At 52.0% G+C, this 18485-nt stretch overlaps 2 protein-coding genes across 2 annotated transcripts in view; one reads left to right on the top strand and one right to left on the bottom strand.

Annotated features, from left to right (window-relative positions):
- The window catches only part of MMP23B (matrix metallopeptidase 23B), a 4302-nt gene extending 2584 nt beyond the window's left edge, over positions 1 to 1718 (top strand). The window contains exons 2-7 of the mRNA XM_004384461.1: positions 71 to 210; positions 276 to 443; positions 796 to 960; positions 1120 to 1230; positions 1336 to 1462; positions 1544 to 1718. Coding sequence (XP_004384518.1) covers positions 71 to 210; positions 276 to 443; positions 796 to 960; positions 1120 to 1230; positions 1336 to 1462; positions 1544 to 1718 — 886 coding nt within the window. The remainder of the gene's footprint in view (positions 1 to 70; positions 211 to 275; positions 444 to 795; positions 961 to 1119; positions 1231 to 1335; positions 1463 to 1543) is intronic.
- A 1336-nt stretch (positions 1719 to 3054) lies between these two features.
- Positions 3055 to 17410, bottom strand: CDK11B (cyclin dependent kinase 11B). Its single transcript, XM_023738714.1, has 20 exons — positions 17300 to 17410; positions 17180 to 17226; positions 16230 to 16345; positions 15200 to 15327; positions 14365 to 14503; positions 9832 to 9968; positions 9189 to 9311; positions 8477 to 8572; positions 8204 to 8365; positions 7853 to 7915; positions 7494 to 7669; positions 6656 to 6746; positions 5754 to 5875; positions 5399 to 5504; positions 4926 to 5047; positions 4627 to 4734; positions 4397 to 4513; positions 4091 to 4239; positions 3698 to 3887; positions 3055 to 3406 (listed from the first exon to the last, which is right to left on the bottom strand). The coding sequence occupies exons 2-20, from the start codon at positions 17186 to 17188 to the stop codon at positions 3314 to 3316; spliced, it is 2247 nt and encodes a 748-aa protein (XP_023594482.1). The 5' UTR covers positions 17189 to 17226; positions 17300 to 17410; the 3' UTR covers positions 3055 to 3313.
- Between the last annotated feature and the right edge of the window lie 1075 nt (positions 17411 to 18485).

The following is an 18485-nucleotide window of genomic DNA, read 5'->3' as shown; positions in this document are numbered from 1 at the left end:
CTTCCCACCGCCCCTGACCCTAACCCCCCAGGATCCTCTCCTTCCCACCACCCGAACCTTGAACCCCCAGGATCCTCTCCTTCCCGCGGAACCTGCTGAGTCCCAGTGAAACCCGTCGGGGCCTGGCTGCCGCCTTCCGCATGTGGAGCGACGTGTCCCCTTTCAGCTTCCGCGAAGTGGCCCCCGAGCTGCCCAGCGACTTCCGCATAGGTGGGCGCCTGCCCTGCCCCGTCCCGGCCCCTCCCGCGGCCCGCTCAGCCCCGTGCTCCCCCCAGGCTTCTACCCAGTCAACCATACGGACTGCCTGACGTCAGCCCTGCACCACTGCTTCGATGGCCCCACGGGCGAGCTGGCCCACGCCTTCTTCCCCCCACACGGTGGCATCCACTTCGACGACAGCGAGTACTGGGTGCTGGGCCCCACTCGGTACAGCTGGAAGAAAGGTGATGCGCGCTGCCCCCTCAGGTCGCCCCTCCCTGACGCCACCCCTCCCTGGCACCGGGCGCCACCGCGGGGCTGCAGCTGGAGGGACGCTGGGGTGGCGGCGATTTGGGGTCAAACTGGCTGGGCGGGGAGGCCGCGGGGGGTAGGGTCACAGGCCTGAGGTTCCAGCTCCCCGAACCTCCCCCACAACCCGCGGCCGCTGAGGGCGCTGAGTTGCATTCCTGGGGCCGGAGTCACCGCCTGTCCCGGGACGCTGTTATCTTTTGAGGCCGCGGCTGCTCCACGCGGCACAGCCAGCAGGGTGGAGGCGCCGGGCCGGGGTCTTCGCAGCGCTGACCCCTGGGCCTGCAGGCGTGTGGCTCACGGACCTGGTGCACGTGGCAGCCCACGAGATAGGTCACGCGCTGGGCCTGATGCACTCGCAGCACGTCCGGGCCCTCATGCACCTGAACGCCACGCTCCGTGGCTGGAAGGCGCTGTCGCAGGACGAGATGTGGGGGCTACACCGGCTCTATGGTGAGGGGGGGAGGGAGGTGCCTGTGGGCGGGACGGGGGGGCGTGCCAGCGGGGGTAGGGATTGGGGGCAGAAGGCGCAGGTGGGCGTGGGAGGCGGGGGTCGGGGGCAGGCCCAGGTGGGGGTGGGGACGGGCCCTGAGCCAGGGCCGCCCTCCGCAGGCTGCCTGGACCGGCTCTTCGTGTGCGCGTCCTGGGCGCGAAAGGGCTTCTGCGATGCCCGACGGAGGCTCATGAAGCGACTCTGTCCCAGCAGCTGCGACTTTTGCTACGGTGATGTCAGGGCGGAGGGCTGGGTGGACCTGCTTGGGTTTCTTTCTGTGCTCTCTGGGGGTAGGTGGGGGCACTGATGTGGCACTCGCCCTTCCCCTCGAGCAGAGTTCCCCTTCCCTACGGTGGCTGCCACCCCACCGCCACCCAGGACCAAGACCAGGCTGGTGCCTGAAGGCAGAAACGTGACCTTCCGCTGTGGCCAGAAGATCCTGCACAAGAAGGGCAAAGTGTAGTGAGTGCTGGGTGGGGGGGCAGCCCTGGGGGTCGGAGTGGCGGGTGGACAGACTAGCCACCTGCCCCCCACCCCCCGCAGCTGGTACAAGGACCAGGAGCCCCTGGAGTTCTCCTATCCTGGCTATCTGGCGCTGGGCGAGGCACACTTGAGCATCATCGCCAACGCCATCAACGAAGGCACCTACACGTGTGAGGTGCGTCGGCGTCAGCGTGTGCTCACCACCTACTCGTGGCGCATCCGCGTGAGGAGCTAGTGCGCCTCCTGCAGCCGGCGTCTTGAAGAAAGGGAGACTGATAAAGCGCTTTCTCTACTGGTTTGTTTCTGCCTGTTCTTGGAGGAAAGGCGCTTCGGGCCTAGGCTGCAGTCCTAGTGGGAAGCCTAGAGGCCAGGACAGCCCCCCTTCCCCTCACAGCTGCTTGGGGTCAGGGTGTGGCCTTCGAAAGCTGAGAAAGGACTAGGGTAAGAAGGGCTTTCCCAGTTGGACTCCTCATTACACAGTGGGGTAGGGCCCAAGAGCTGGGGGCATTACTAGGGGTACAGGCAGGGCAGGGGCGGAGCCCTTGATTGTCAGGGTTCTGCTCGGAGGTAGATGAGGCAAGGCCGACTTCCTGCAGGAGGTGCTGTGCTGGGCCTACAAGGGCAGGAGGGGTAGAGCAGCTGGGCCTCCAAAGCCTTTCCTGATAGGGGGTAGGAGTGTGAACAGGAGTACGGGGACTTGGGACTGAGGAGCAGTTTCCCTGGCTGGATGCCAACTAGCTTGGGCAGAGGCAGAAGGACCCAGCCCCTTCTGCTGCCAAAAGCTGGTGCCCTATCCAGCCAGACCAGGTGCTGCAGGCCAGGGAAGAGCCAAAGGCTGCCTTGTTGCCCTCGCCCCTAGGGCCCTGACCCACATCTTCCACAGTGTCTCACCCAGTTGGGTTCTAGCTCTTGTACCAAACTCCTGACAACCTGGCTTCTGGGCCTTTTCCCCTGCCTGGGCCTGGTGCTGCCCTGAGTCAGTCAGGGGAGGTAGCACTGGAAATGAGGTCAGACAGCCGAGGGCCCACCACTGTGAACGGCCCTGTGCCTTTACCTGTCCCCAAGCCAGGGAACTGTGCCCACCAGACTCAGCTTTGGGCCAGAAGGAGGACACCCCAGAGTTCAAGAATAGTTTACTACATTTAAAAACTAACAACCTATTGTATAAAAACCCCTGTGTGAGGATAGCAAACACAATGGCCTGTGGGACCTGGGCAGGGGCTCACAGCCGTGTGAACAATGCTGGGGGGAAACCAGCCCATCTACCTAGGTCACTGAGTTGGGCGACCTCAGGAAGAAGCAGGAAAGCACTTGCACCCATGTCGAAGAGAAGGTCTGCAGGCCCAGGACATAAATCCTGCAAGATGAGAACACAAAAAAAACCCTCCCACAGTACTGGCTCCAAATTACTACCATTGTCTGACTGGCTGGCAGCCTGGGCTCAGCTTGGCTGTGTGTATGTGAGTGCGTGTGTGTGAGGGGATTTGCTGTACACACTGGCCCCTTGAAGCCCAGCCTCTCCGCACGGGGCACCCCCAGGGCAAGCCTGATCCACCTGAAGAAATACAGCCTCTCCCTCTACAACAAGGAAAATATGATTTAATTCTATAAATTTACAAGCCAAAATAAAAACGTGGAAAATGAAGAACATGATAAGGAGCTCTGAGTCCAGGATTCTCGGCCCAGAGGTCCCCCTGCAGCTTAGATTCAGGGATGCAATCTGGACAAAGACACCGCAGTAGCCACTCCTCTCACGAAGGGGAGCCTTGTGCCTCTACGCAACCCGGCCAGGCCCCGCCCTCTGGGCGTGTGCTACGACTTGCTCTGGGGTCAGAACTTGAGGCTAAAGCCGGGGCCAGCAGCTGAGGCCCCCTGGTTTGTGGTGGTCAGGTGGAAGCCGGTCTCCTTGAGGTCGTCATCACCCTGGGGGGCGAGTCAGTGTCAGTGTACCCTGAGGACCTGCCCCTCAGCTGGCCCCACCCATGAGAACCCCCACCCCGTCCCCTCCCTATGAGGATACTCTCCCTCTTCCTCATCAGTCCTTCCCATGCCATCCCTCTCTCCCCACTCAGCAGCTCCACCTGTGAGGACCCTCCTTTCTTCCTTGTCACCCTCCCTGTGAGGACCCTCTCCCTCCAACAGCCCTCTACCTTTGAGGAGCCTCTGGCCCGTCAGCCCCGCCTGTGAAGACTCCCCCTCCCCGTGGCTCCTTACCAGCTGGCTGTAGCCCAGGCCCCCCTCAGGTGGCCGTGGGCTGGTGCCACGCTTCACACGCTGCTGCTCACTCTTGGCGGGCCACGTGGGGAACATGGAGGGGTCAATGGGGAGCGGGGTCTCACGGAAATACTCATGCTTGAGGCCATCTTCAGCACTGATCCTCCGCCCAGGGAAGTAGGTCAGAAACCTGGGGAGAGCAGGGCACCTGGGTCCCAGCATGTGGAGTGGTGGAAAAGTCCCCAGGGTCTCTGGGACCAGGCTACCAAGAGCAGGGTGTGCTGGGGCGGGGGGTGGTTCTAGAAGGGCACACGTGGCAGGCAGGCTGGGGCCAGCGCCAGGCTCCACAGCTGCAACGATGAGGCAGCCGGCCCCTCTGGTGGCGGCACTTACTTGTTCATGAGGTCGAAGCCCTGGTCTGAGAGCAGCGCCCCAAAGCGCTTGCGGAGGTTGTTGTATGGGTACTCAGTGAATGTCATCTTCTTGACCGCGGGAAGGTCGCTGTAGCCAGGCCAGATTTTCTCGCTGGGGGTCCCCAGGTCCTAGGAAGGTGGGGATGCCTCAGAACAGGCTGGCTCCACTGCAGGGAAGGGTCCACCACCTGGCAGCTGACTCCAAGTCTCATCGTCAGAGACCAGCCCACTGAGAAGCCACAGAGTGACCACCACACCCACCCAGGCCCAGCACACAGCCCCCTACCTTAAACACTTTGTTGATCTGGTCGATGTCTGACTTCCCAGGGAACAGGGGTTTCTGAGTCAGCAGCTCCCCGAAGATGCAGCCCACAGACCACATGTCAATGGCTGTGGAGTACTCCTGCAAGGCCAAGGCACTCAGCTCAGCTGCGTCAGACAGCTCTCTGGTCTCAGGGTGAGGCCACCATGGAGCCCTGCGGGCTGCAACCCCCCCAGGCACCTGTGCACACTCACCTTGGCGCCAAGCAGTAGCTCTGGGGCACGGTACCAAAGGGTCACCACAACTGGGGTGTAGGCCTTTAGTGGGGACCCATACTCACGTGCCAGCCCAAAATCACCCACCTGGAAAGGCAGAGGGATGAGCTGTGGCAGGACCCTGTGGCACCATGGCGGGGGGTGGGGAGAAAGGGTAAAAGCAGGGGGGGTGGAGGTGGGGGATGGGAGCAATAGTGGTGGGGGGCGGAGCATGGTACAGGTATGGAGGTGGAGGTGGCAGGGGTGGCGGCAGTGGACGGGGCGGGGGGCAGGTCCACCTTGAGGACGCCAGCATGGCTCAGCAGCAGATTGGACGTCTTGAGGTCACGGTGCAGGATCCAGTTGTCATGCAAGTGCCTCACACCTCGAAGCAGCTGGATCATTAGGGTCTTCACCTCCCCTAGGGGAACAGGCAGGTCACACACCTCCCACCTCCCCTCCCCCATGAAGAGAGATGCACTATGGGACTGGTTCCTGGGACATGTGCCCAGAGCGTGAGGGCTCAACGCTTCAGGTGCCTGGCAGGCTAGGCCTCTCCCTGGGGTCAGAGTTCTACTCGGAGACCCAGGGGCACCCCCGCCCCTGCTGTCGACACCCAGATTAGAAACTGCACTAACACCTGAAGGGTTAGCTAAGGTGTGTTACCCTCCCAACAAAACGACTTGCGTCTGCATCACAGCAGGCCCCCCTCCCACCGCTGTGGCTGCACCAGCCAGTTCCCAGCAGGGCCCCCACGGGGCCTCAGCGGCACCTGGCAGGAAGGGCTGCTTCATGGTCTCCATCAGGCTCTTGAGATCGTGCTCTACGTAGTTCATCACGATGTAGATCTTGTCCATGTTGCTTCCAACGACAATCTCCTAGAAAATGTCGGGGGTGTGGGTAAGGATGTGTGCGGCCCTTGCCCCGAAGAAATGACATCTGGGTGCACACACTACAGGACAGTGAGGACCCCGCTATTACCATGATGACAATGGTGTATGGTATCTAAAGAAGCACTTGGGCCATGCGCCCCAGGACTCTGGGAGACACGGGCCACCCATTCATGGTGATGTGGGGTGTCAGGTCTGAGCGGGGTGGGTGGGGATGGGGAGTGGGCGGAGCCTTACTCTGACAGTGACTATGTTGGGGTGCTGGGCCTTGAGAATGGTGTTGATTTCTCTTAGTGACGTGATGGGAAATCCCTCCTTTTCCTTTTCCATTTTCAGCCGTTTCAGAGCCACAATTTCATCTGTAATGAAAAGAGTTTAAAAACAGGAGCTGAGAAAATGCTCTTGCAAGATCACATTAAGAATATCAATACATTTAATGAGGACTTTTTATCTTTTGCCTATGAAGTGTTTGTTACTTCGCAGTGAGAAAGCATCTTTAACTGGGAGCTCAAAATCAGCATCAGCACCGAGAAGAAAAGCCCACGCAAAAAGAAACACGAGGCACACTTCGCTGCAGCTTTTCCCCAAACGACTGAGGAGGGCTTTTCGTTCACCCTGAGGAGGCTGACGAACCTCAGTGTCTCAATACACCAAAGGCACCACTCACCCTGGCTTTCCGGAAAAAACAGCTGCAAGTGTCGGGAAAGCTGCATCAGGAGCGACTCCATGTAGACATCGCTCTAGTGGCCAAGTCACTGAGACTGACACAGGATAGGGTGCACAGGGACATGTGGGGATGCCATGTCACAGAGGGAACATCTCTAGTTCACAGCAATCAGGGCCACCTAACCAGCAGCCCCTCCGCTCCTATGTTCTCACACAGGCGACCCCCACTTCCCGGTGCCTCTGCCTGTCTCTACATGCCCTCTTCTGAGAGCCAGCAGATGCGTGTGGCCTGTACCAGAATAGGCTGGGCTAGACCAGAACATTTCAGACTGGCTCTCCCACAGCGTGGAGGGCATGCCCCACTCCACAGCACACCGCCCACCCACCTGGCCTCTCAGCCAGAGGACAGCCAGGCTCTCTGGGCCCTGGGCCCTGACCTTCCCCTTTGTGGGACCACCACAGACTCTACCCACCCGTTTTTTTGTCCTTTGCTCTGTAGACCACCCCGTACGTGCCTTCTTCAATCCTATTCAGGCACTGGAACTCCTCCACACTCCGGCAGCCCTAGGGGGAGTAGGGATGTGAGGACTGGGCCAGGACCCCCAGGCTAGGTCAGGACCCCCGGGCTAGGCCAGGGTTACCCTCTCCTCAGGTCTATGGGCTCGCCTCTCTGCCTGCTCATTGTGCCCACACACAGCAGCAGAGAAAATCCCCTGGGTGTCTTTGGGGTATGCCAGGATGAGGCTGGGAGGGGGACCAGGAGCAACTTTCTCCTTTCCCTATTTCCTTCTGTGAGCATGGGCCACTTTATTATGGATACAATGAACCAAAGCCCCTCCACATTGGCACCTCAGTGTGAAGACCCAGGGCTACCTCGTACTGACCCCCAATACCCACCCTCCACGCACTCCCCCATGCCTCCCCACACCTCGAGGCACCATCAACCGGTGCAGGCCTGGCTGAGCTATGTGGCTCAAACACTCTGAGGGGTAGGAAGGCTGGCACTGGGAACAGCTGCCTGGCACTCTGTGCCACAGAACCATCTGAGCTGTGCCCAGGCTGCCACCTCTAGTGGCGACTGCCAAGACCCCAAGGCCCTTCCATGCTCGGCATGGCTGAGGACAGCCAACAGGGCCCAGCGACCCAGACTGCTGGGCCACAAAGGTGCAAACACAATGCCCGGCTGTCATGCCCCCCCCGCAGTGCCCAGCACACAGGTGTGACTTGCACCCGCCCCACAGGGCACCCTCTACAGCACCCTCCTTAGTACACATGGGACTGTGCCACACGCTCGGGGCAGCAGGGGCTGACCTGCAGGGCGGGCAGGTACTTGGGCAGCTCCTGCTTGAGCTCGATTGGCGACAGAGCAGGCGAGTCGGGCACGCAGTCTCCTTCAGTGAGGGCGCTGCTCTGCGGGGTCCCCTCACCCCCTTCTTCCTCCCCTTCCTCACTCTCCCCAGAATCGCGGTCAAATCGTGACTCTGGAACTTCAAAGGACACCCAATTACAGAACCAGGAACCAGCATGTGCCAAGACCCTCTCCCCACCCTGGTGAAGACCCTAAACATGTAGAAAACCCAGGGTACCCCTGAGGCCTCGCCCAGGAAGAGTGCATCCCCGCACTCAGGGACACACGAGGAGACGGGGGCCACTGCGGGGCGAGCGCTCACCCACGAGGACGTGGTTTTCATTCTCTCGCTCGTCGTCGCTCATCTCCTCTTCGCTCACTTCTTCTGCAAGAGAAAGCAGGTGTCCGCCCAGGTGACCGGAGCCAGCGTCGCGCTGTAGCACGCGCCAGACCCCTCGACAGGCAGAATGAGGGTCAGCTTGGCTGATGGAAAGCAAGAAGCATCTCAGTGATCGAGTTGGGATCTCATGGAGTCCCAGGTAGCAAGGCACCCTCCATTTCAAAACGTTTCTAAAGACGTCACATTGCTTTTCTGTATTGTCTACATGCTCTGTGACAAATATATAGTACTTTCATAATTAAAATTTAAAATCCGTGCCCATGTTCTCCTCACCAGCCGACTGCTCGGAAGCATCCTCGGAATTGCTCCCCGTCTCCTCTTCCTCTTCCTCTTCCTCCTCTTCTTCCTCCTCCTCCTCCTCCTCTGACTCCTCACTGCTGCTCCCCTCCTCCTCCTCTTCTTCCTCCTCCTCCTCTGAGCCAGACCCTGACTCCGCTTGAGGAAGGACACAGAGTAGTGAGGTGAGCCCACTGGCCTGGCTCTCAGAGAGGCAGGTGAGGCCTGGGCCAGGTGTGTGGCGAGGTGTATGGCCAGGTGTGCAGCTACCTGAGGATGACTCTGCCGAGCTGGTCTTCCTCTCACTGTCGCTGACATCTTGCAAGTCAGACAGGGGATCTCTTTCTTCCATTTTCTCTTCTTTTACTGTGAAACAAATCATTGAAGATGAGTTTGGGGAAATGTTTTTAAATAAACAAGGTAACAAAAAAAAAAAGAAAAAGAAAATAAACAAACCAAATCCACTGCTGTCAACTTGATTCCAACTCATAGCGACCCCATAGGGTTTCCAGGGCTATAAATCTTTACGAAAGCAGACTGCTACATCTTCCTCCCGTGGAGTGGCTAGTGGGTTTGAACCACTGACCTTTTGGTTAGCAGCCAAGCGTTTTAACCATTGTGCTATCAGGGCTCCTTCACAAGATAACAGCGCCCAAAACTCAGATGGTGTCTTTCACATAATGATTAACTTCAGTGTGTATGAATAACAGCTCATCCCCATACATGGAACTGAAAGAGCCACTCTTGAAAGGACCAGAAATCAATTTTTCAGCCAAAAATTAAATCGATAAATAGGTTTGTTACACGTAAATGTTAACAGCCCGTCATAAAATGGAAGCACTCTAATGAACACACTATCTTATTGTGAAAAAGAACAGCAGGGCCTTGGCTGGCGTTCCGTGAGGGCTTGTGTGAACACAGCAGCAGCAGTCTGTGCACGGAGACCCCCGCACGTGGGCCTGAAGCAGGCCCGCCACCTCACCTGGCTTCCGGCCGTCGCTCAGCTCGAACCTGTCCCGTGGCGGCCGGAGTGGGCTGCGGCTCCAGTGGCTGGCTTTCACCTTCTCACCGTACTCCTCCCGCATGGTGCGGTGATGTGCGGACACTGAGTAACCACAGTACGGAATGGGGGATGTGCTGCAGCACCCTCTTTCCTCCTCTCAGTCACCCCACCTTCTAATAACAGAAACGCCCACAGTGTGTACGTGGTGCCAACAGCACGGGGTGGAGGCCAGGAAGCCCAGGGGCCATGAGCTTCCCTGAGGATCAAACAAGTCTCCAGACTGATGACCACTGGTCAGACAGGGAGTGGGAAGGCAACCATGGGTGCTAAGAACCCACCTCCAGGACACATGCCAGCCAACACAGGCAGCAACACATGTGGACCGCCTGAGGCTGGGGACTGTGGTGGGATCCACAGCCCTTGGACCCCCAGCACTTCCTATACCCTCTGTGGCCTCGAGCAGGTCCCCATCCTGTCGTCAATCACACCACCTTGCGGGTGCCGTGTGCGTGTTACCTGTGCACAGGCTCACATCAGTGTGGAGCCCAGAGAGGTGAGCGGTTTCTTTGGGAGCCCTCCCTGCCTGGTTGCCCCAGCCCCTGCAGCGCACCCCGTCGCCTACCTTCCCTGCGTGCCTCACGCTCCTTGCGTCGCTCCTCAGCCCGCCGCTCACGCTCCTTCTGCTCCCTCTGCTCCTTCTGCTGCTCCCGCAGCTTCCGCTCCCGCTCCCGCTTCCGCTCCAGTTGCTCCAGACGGTCCCTGCAGCACAAGCGCCAGAAAGACAATTCCATCCCAGCACTCTAGGTCCCATTTATAAACAACCACGAGAGGTTTTTCAGAGCAGAAAACACAGAACCAAACACCTACAGAGCACTATTCCTGTGAGCCCCAAGTCCTGCAGAATGATGCCATCCCCCAAGGAAAAGGAAACAACACTGCTGTCTGGCAGTTCCTGCCCAGAAAGCATCGCTTCCACTGAAGACGCTGTTGGGCAGGCAGCTGCATGCTGCTCCAAACTGAAAGTCCCCATCAGACCCAACAGACAAGCTGCCAGTCCTCATACCTGTCCCGCCCTGGTAGAACTCTGTGCTGACCAAGCTGGGGATGGAAGGAGTCATGGAAGCACCAATCCAGGCCGGAATTCCACAGATTCCCACTTTCTTGCCCAAAGGTCAGCAGCATTTCAAGCACAAATGCATCTCAGATTATTTTGTGCCTTTGGTCCATTTCCAAAGCACTGATACAGCTATTTTCTATCATTTTTATCCAGCTTTATAGTTGCTTTTTGGGGAGCTGATTGACTAATAACCAGCTATAACCAGAAGTCTTGCCCAATACACACCTTTTTATCCTTCTTTCTCCTGCCTTCTCCTTCCAGGAAGTCAATATGGAGGCCCCAAATTTCATCTATCAACCTTCATTTCTATCCTAAGGACTGCCTGGGTGGTACAAACTGTCAGTGTACTTGGCTGCTAACTGAAAGGTTGGAGATTTGGGTCCACTCAGAGGCACCTAAGAAGAAAGGCCTGGAGATCTACTACCAAAATATCAGACACTGAAAACGCTATGGAGCATAGTTGAGGTTGACATATACGGGGTTGTCATGAATTGGAATCAACTCAACAGCAACTGGTGGCTTTTTTCTATCCTAAACCACCCACTCACTGAACAATATTCAGGAGAAAGCCTGCAAACCATTGTTGTTGTTGCTGTTGTTAGGTGCTGTCGAGTCAGTTCTGGCTCATAGTGGCCCCATGCACAATAAATGAAACACTGCCCAATCCTGCACCATCCTCATAATTGTTGCTATGTTTGAGGCCATTGCTGCAGCCACTGTGTTAATCCATCTCATTGAAGGTCTTCCTCTTTTTCGCTGACCCTCTACTTTGCCAAGCACGATGTCCTTCTCCAGGGACTGGTTTCTGCTGATAACATGTCCAAAGTGAGACGAAGGCTCACTATCCTCGCTTCTGAGAACATTCTGGCTGTACTTCTAAGACAGATTTATTCGTTCTTCCGGCAGTCCATGGTATAGTTAATGTTCGCCAACACAATTCAAAGGCATCAATTCTTCTTCAGTCTTCCTTATTCACTGTCCAGCTTTCGCATGCATATGAGGCGACTGAAAACACCATGGCTTGGGTCAGGTGCACCTTAGTCTTCAAGGTGACATCTTTGCTCTTTAACACTTTAAAGAGGTCTTTTGCAGCTGATTTGCCCAGTGCAATGCGTCGTTTGATTTCTTGACTGCTGCTTCCATGGGTGGTGATTGTGGATCCAAGTAAAATGATATCTTTGAAAACGTCAATCTTTTCTCCGTTTATCATGATGTTCCCTATTGGTCCAGTTGTGAGGATTTTTGTTTTATGTTGAGGTATAATCCAAACTGAAGGCTGTAGTCTTTGATCTTCATTAGTAGATGTTTAAAGTTCTCTTCACTTTCAGCAGGCAAGGTTGCGTCATCTGCATAACGCAGCTTGTTAATGAGTCTTCCTCCAGTCCTGATGCCATGTTCTTCTTCACCTAGTCCAGCTTCTGGAATTACCTGCTCAGCATTATAGACAGAATAAATATGGTGAAAGGATACAACCCTGATGCACACATTTCCTGATTTTAAACCATGCAATATGCCTCTTGGTCTATGTACAGGTTCCTCAGGAACACAATTAAGTGTTCTGGAATTCCCATTCTTTGCAATGTTATCCATTAATTTGTTATGATCCACACAGTCCAATGCCTCTACATAGTCAATAAAACACAGGTAAACATCTTTCTGGTAGTCCGTTTTCAGATAAGGTCCATCTGACATCAGCCATCATATCCCGCATTCCGCATACTCTTCTGAATCTAGCTTGAATTTTTGGCGGTTTCTGTTGACGTACTGCTACAACCATGTTTTGAATTATCTTCAGCATTAAGTTCACTTGTTTGTGATATTAATGATATTGTTCGATAATTTCTACATTCCATTGGATCACCTTTCTTAGGAACAGGCACAAATATGGATCTCTTCCACTTGATTGGCCTGGTAGCTGTCTAGCAAATTTCTTGGCATGGAGGAGTGAGAGCTTCCTGCCTTGTACAATCTGTTGAAACATCTCAATTGGTATTCTGTCAATTTCTGGAGACTTATTTTTCACCAATGCCTTCAGTGCAGCTTGGACTTCTTCCTTCAGTGCCATCGGTTCTTGATCATATGCTACTTCCTGAAATGGCTAAATGTCAACTAATTTTTCTGGGACAGTGATCCTGTTGTGTATTTCTTCCACTTTCTTTTGATGCTTCCTGCGTCATTCAATTTTTTGCCCATACAATCCCTCAATAATGCAAGTTAAGGCTTAAACTTTTTTTTCAGTTCTTTCAGCTTGAGAAATGCGAGCGTGTTTTTCCCTTTTGGTTTTCTAACTTCAGGTCTCTGCACGTTTCATTGTTAATACCTCACTTTGTCTTCTGGAGCCATTCTTTAAAATCTTGTGTTCAGCAATTTTACTTCATCATTTTTTCCTTTAGCTTCAGCTATTCTATGTTCAGGAGCAAGTTTCAGAGTCTCTTCTGACATCCATTTTGGTCTTTCTTTTCTCTGTTTAACGACCTTCTGCTTTCTTCAGGTTTGGTGTCCTCCATGTCATTCCACAACTCGTCTGGTCTTCGGGCATCAGTGTTACAAACCACAGGTGTTCAATATGCTACTAACCTGAATACTTTCAAGGCTCTGCTCTCCCTCCATTGATCTCAGACCTTTACTTCCTCGGCTTCAGGTTCTCCCACACCCCCTGCACCAATGAGAACAAACACTACTCTAACACACTTTCTTTACATGCCCATACTGTCCAGCCTCGGCTGCTAGGAATGGTCAGCAGCATCCTCCTCCTACCTCAGATTCCTCCTATCCCTGTGGCAGACACTAAGCAGGCTGACTCCCAAGCTTTTTCTGGAAAGGTCCTCAAAACACAGAAGTGGCCCAAGACTCACACCGGGGCTATGGCACCCTTTTCCTGGGCCACAGAGGGATTTGGAGCAAAGACCTGATTCATGGAAGGTTAAACAGACGCTCTCTCCTGGGAATCCAAGCATAAAGAGAGGCACTTGAGGACTAATGCCCAGAACCAGTGACCCAGCTCCCCTGGCAACTGAACCCAAAGCTTGCTATCCCAGCTTCCCTGGGAACTGACCTCCCAGAGCTGGTGACCCAGCTTCCCCGGGAACTGCCGAGTAACCTAGCCTCCCTCAACTGTGGGCTGTCCCGATTGTTTCAAGGCTTTTGAGATCTCCTTTCTTACTTTTCGTATTTTTGTTTGAGAGAACAAGAGTCTATTTCTGTTGCAACCCAAACAACCATATTTCCTGTTCTTCTGGCCGAGACCACCTGGATCAGAGCCTGGATCAGAGCAGGTGCTCAATATAGACTTGTTGATGGATAAATGATGAATGACCACACACCAACTCTGTGTCAGAATGCTAACTTGGCTGACTGTCCCCAAGATGATCTGTTCTTGATTATGATTTACGCACAACACACTACTGCACACGTGGTACAAACTCATCTCCCTAAGGGTACTTCTTCCCTCACCATCCTGATGCCCTAAGGGCAGACATGGTTACAACTCCTCCTCCTCCTTACCTATAGTCAGCTAACGGGTCTAGGAAGAGTGTTTCTCTGACTGTATTTTTCTTCCCGTCTCCAGCATTACAAGTCCAACCTAAATCTTCATTTCCTCACATCCAAATTCCTACCTCAGGACCCCAACCTCTTCCTCTTGTCCCTCCCTTGCAGCCCACTCTCCACTGAGGCTAGCTTTCTGGCACTGAACTGGGACCCTGCTCATAGTCTGGTTCCTGATTTACCTCCCCTACCCTATGAGCCTCCGTCTGGAAGAAGCCAACACACAGCTTTCTGGTTCCTTTCATTATCTTCTCACACCCATTTCTGTCTTCAAGATGGAGTAAAAACTCACTTCCTTCAGGACAATTCTCTTGGTTAACAACACCCAACGTTTATTGCTCCATTAACTCCATGCTTACATACCACATCTACAGCAAATCTGCCTTATGTTGCCAAGTTTCTCTCCGTGTGTCAATCTGATCGGCTCTTTCATTGCTCTAGTGGGATCCTGAACAAGTATGTGATTAAAGCTTCATAACCAACCCCTCTCACCTCTCTCTCCTGGAATGTTCTCTTGCCATCTCCCTCCTCTTTTGTCTCTCCCATTCCCGGCGAGCTTTATCCTGTTCTTCTCGATGTCGTTTCCGACGTTCATGTTCTCTTTCTTTTTCTTTCACTCTAGCATGCTTCCCTAATGAGAAATTAGAAGTGTCATGCAGAGAAACTTAACTTCCAAAAATTTAACTTGTATAAAGTCAAAAAGGGAACGAATATTTAATGACTAAGAATAACAATCATGATTTTATATTAAAAACAAAAGACAATCTATAACAAGCCATCCGGATATATTAGTTTTATAAATTTTAAAAATCGTCATTTATAAAGAATACAGAATGAAGCTCTTCTCCTTTTAGTGGGCTTCTACATCATGTTATAAAACCATGTTAATTAATCAACTGCATCTATAACAATGAGGTTTAAATTAGGCGCTGGGTCCAGTTTTCCCAGTTCCAACACTCCTAAGGAGCTCATGACAGTGGTATGAGATCAAAGCTCTAGTCAAAACAAGCTCATTATTTTGACTTGGTGTTTGTTCTTCAGTTATGGCAATTTAGCATTGAAGGATGTGTTCTTCCCCTATACTTACTGACTTAAGGTAAGTTTTATGTGTAATTAAACTATCCCAAATCAACATAATGGAGGAAAAACACATCACCAGAAGGAAAATGAAACAGCTATTCAGAATGAGCGATAGTAAGTTTACACTTTTAGCTAAATTTTTGTTTTCTCTTCTCTTGCAACTATGTCCTAGAGAAGACAGTAGATTCTGAAACGAGAAACAAACCACACTTAAATATGATATAAAAGAAAACAAATACGTCTGTACCCCCTTCTGCTGAATGACTACGATGCCTACGTTTCTCTTTTCTCTTCTCGTCTTTTCTGTGATGAGCTTTTTCTTTCCGGGACATTTGCTGGGGCGGTTTGATAGCCAAAGAGTCATCTTCCTCGCCTCTGAAATAATAAGATACAACAGCATCACATCACACTGGGAAAAGTATGCGTAGGCAGCATTAGCACATTATGGAGTTTCCCGAACCCAGAAAAATGTAGGGTTCAGGGTATGAATAAAATTGAGCCTGAATCATCATTTTGAAAATTATGTTAACTCTGAAACTTAAGCCAAAACTGTACGTTAAATACAGATTCCAATGAAACGTCCAAGTGGGAAACCAACGTGGCATACAGAACAAACATGCCTCTGCGCAGAGACTTCTGGGGGTGGTGGACGTGCTCATTATTTTGATTGTGGTGACAGTGGCACGGATAGTAAAAATGTATCAAACTGTACTTTCTAAATACATATAGTTCATTTTATGTTGATTATACCTTAAAAAAGCTGTTTTAAAAAGGCCCTGCAGTTTTCACCAACCTTAATGATCTCAAAAGGTTATTTAACAATATTTCCAACTGATTCTTTATGGTCAAAATCTTGGGAGAACTCACACCTTAGGCTTTTGCAAGCAGGTATTCTACCTTAATTTCTGACTGTTATCCTTAATTACTTGATAAAGGAATATGAAAAGGAAAGAAATTAAGAGATATCACAGCAAAGGAAGAAATGTCAGAAAGTAGAGACTTTGGTATAAATGCTTCTGCTAAACAGCCTTGCTCAGGGTATCTTTCAGCATTCCACTCCGGTTTATTGGTACAGAATTTTAGACAGCAGTTGTTACTGACACACGAGTCACTTTCAACCATGAGGTAAACCTAAACTCATGACCACAAACTTCTTCAAAGTCATACTCAGAAAGGCCAGTGACGCCCACAAATACATGGAGAGATCCACAACGTGTCTCATCAACAAAGTGCATTTGCAACATGTGGGCTCTTCTACTTCCCGAGCACTCTCTTACCTGTCTTCCATAGAGTCCTCTCTTCTATAAGGCGAGTTCCTTATTGTTATCTCCATGCGGTGATCTCTCAGCTCCCCCTCTTCAAGGGAATCCCGTTTGGAATCCCGGTCATCAGACTAAGAAGCAAAGAGAAAACCAGTCATTTTCCTCATAGATAACCTGATTTTAAATGATAATCAGTCAAGCCTTGCCAACATTTTAAAAAGTTTCACATACATTTTGAATGGGCCAATTTTACACAAATATAAAAAACTTTCATTCAAAACCCACAATGTTAAAATCATAATTCTCTGTAACCCAAAGCCTGAGATGACAAATTTTAAACCAGCATATTTGACAAGGGACATGAGACTCTATGCCAAGTGTGTTAGTTGCTTACATGAGTCAAAATTGTGCCTTAAAGCGTATCTTAAACACCACATATTTTACATCATACAGTACTCATGTTGTTCGGAGCTATCGAGTCAGTTCTGACTCATAGCGACCACATGTACAATAGAAGGAAACACTGCCTGGTCCTGCGCCCTCCTCACAATTGTTGCTATGTTTGAGCCCACAGTTGCAGCCCCACTGTGTCGATCATAAACACTTTATAGTGGTTTATGGATAATCTTACCAAAAGAGATATTTTTTCCAATACCTCTTTATCAAATTCTTAAAAAGCTTTTTTTCAGTAGGTTATTATGCCAACCAAGAAAAATAAAAAACATTATGAATTTCAAGACAACTTCCTACTATGTTAAAAATACCTGGGAATGTATCATGAATACATTAATCATGAAACGAGAAGAATTCATTCAAGTGCACTAACGATTTTAGGTACAAAATATTTTATTCTCCACATAGACAGTCTTGTCTACATGCAGTTTTAGTGTGTTATCAATCTGACTTCAATGTAAACTGGGCATCTGACTGTTTTTGTTAATTTTTAGAACAGACTTTGGGCTCACCTGCAACATTTGGAAGTACAAAAGAACTTGACTGAAGAAGCGTTGTTCTAATGGAAAAATGAGGGCAAAGACATTAAATCTCCTTTAAGAAAATCACTTAAATAAAAAAACATGGCTTACATTTTTTAAGCGTTTTATCTCTGCTTTCTCCTCTTGTTCCTTCCTTCGTTTCTTTTCCTGAAGAATTTCATCTAAAGTTTTCACTTTCCAAGAGTCCTTTTCATCACCCATTTGAGTTAAAACACTGCAAAAAGAAAAATAATTCAAGCTACTGTACGGCACAGTAAGCTATGGTTTAATGCTCTGTTGATTCTGAACATTTAAAGACTAACCACTCTTGAGTGCTTCAGTCCGAATCTTAGTTAAGAGAAGCAGGCACTGAAAAATGACCGCTTGGATTCAAATCTCGTTTCTGTCATTACTGTATGGTCTTGGGCAAGTTACTTCTTCTCAGTTTACAATTCGGAAAAATGGGGATAAGCACCTACGTAATAGCATTGTTCAATGATTAAATGAGATAATATATAGTAAGGTCTTGGCCCAGTACCTGACACTCATCAAGCACTACTTTTGCTGTCAAAAGAATTATCAGAAGGACTACTTGGGCTAAGTGAAGTCACTGGAGCTTTTGACAGCTGCGCCCTCCGCCACAGGATGCAGGAGAGGCTGGGGGGCAAGAGATGCTACGAGAGAGGGTGTGCTCCCCGACAAAGCCACCTTCCCAGAGCGTGGGGCTCCTATGCCCTTAGGATCAGCCACACAAACCTTAGGTTCGGCCAGGCGAGAGTCGGTGCCCGGGAGCCCCTGGGCCCTCCGCCTCCTTAACCCCAAGCCCCGCGAGGGGCAAGACGGTACGGGGGAGCAGGAGTGTCGCGCGCCACCGGCCTCCCAGCCCGCTCCGAGTCCCGCTCGGACACGAAACCTCGCGGTGCGCCGGCCGCCCTCCCACGTCTGGCCCGTCCCACCTCTACACACCCCTGCGTCGCCGCTGCCGCCGCCGGTCCAGTAACCTGAGAAAAAACACCGCCCGGAGCGCCCTAAGAGTATCGTCACTTCCTGCGTCGGTGCGGACTGATGACGCGCGAGGGCAGGGCTGCCGCCTGCTCTAGATCCGAGAACGCTGCCCGGCGCGCGCCCTTACGTCACTTTCTGCGTCGGCGCAGGCTGGTGACGCCAGGGCCCGGTGCTGGGGCGGAGCGAGTCCCGCCCGGGTTAGGCCCCACCCCCCTATCCCGGCCACCCTTTGCCCGAAGAGGCTGGCGGATCTGAATCGAGACTTTTGGGCTGCCGCCCACAGGCTGCACGT

The sequence above is a fragment of the Trichechus manatus genome, unplaced genomic scaffold (assembly GCF_000243295.1).
Source record: "Trichechus manatus latirostris isolate Lorelei unplaced genomic scaffold, TriManLat1.0 scaffold00122, whole genome shotgun sequence".
NCBI lineage: Eukaryota > Metazoa > Chordata > Mammalia > Sirenia > Trichechidae > Trichechus > Trichechus manatus.
Note: the sequence above shows the minus strand (reverse complement) of the source record. Positions and strands in the feature narration are given on the sequence as shown.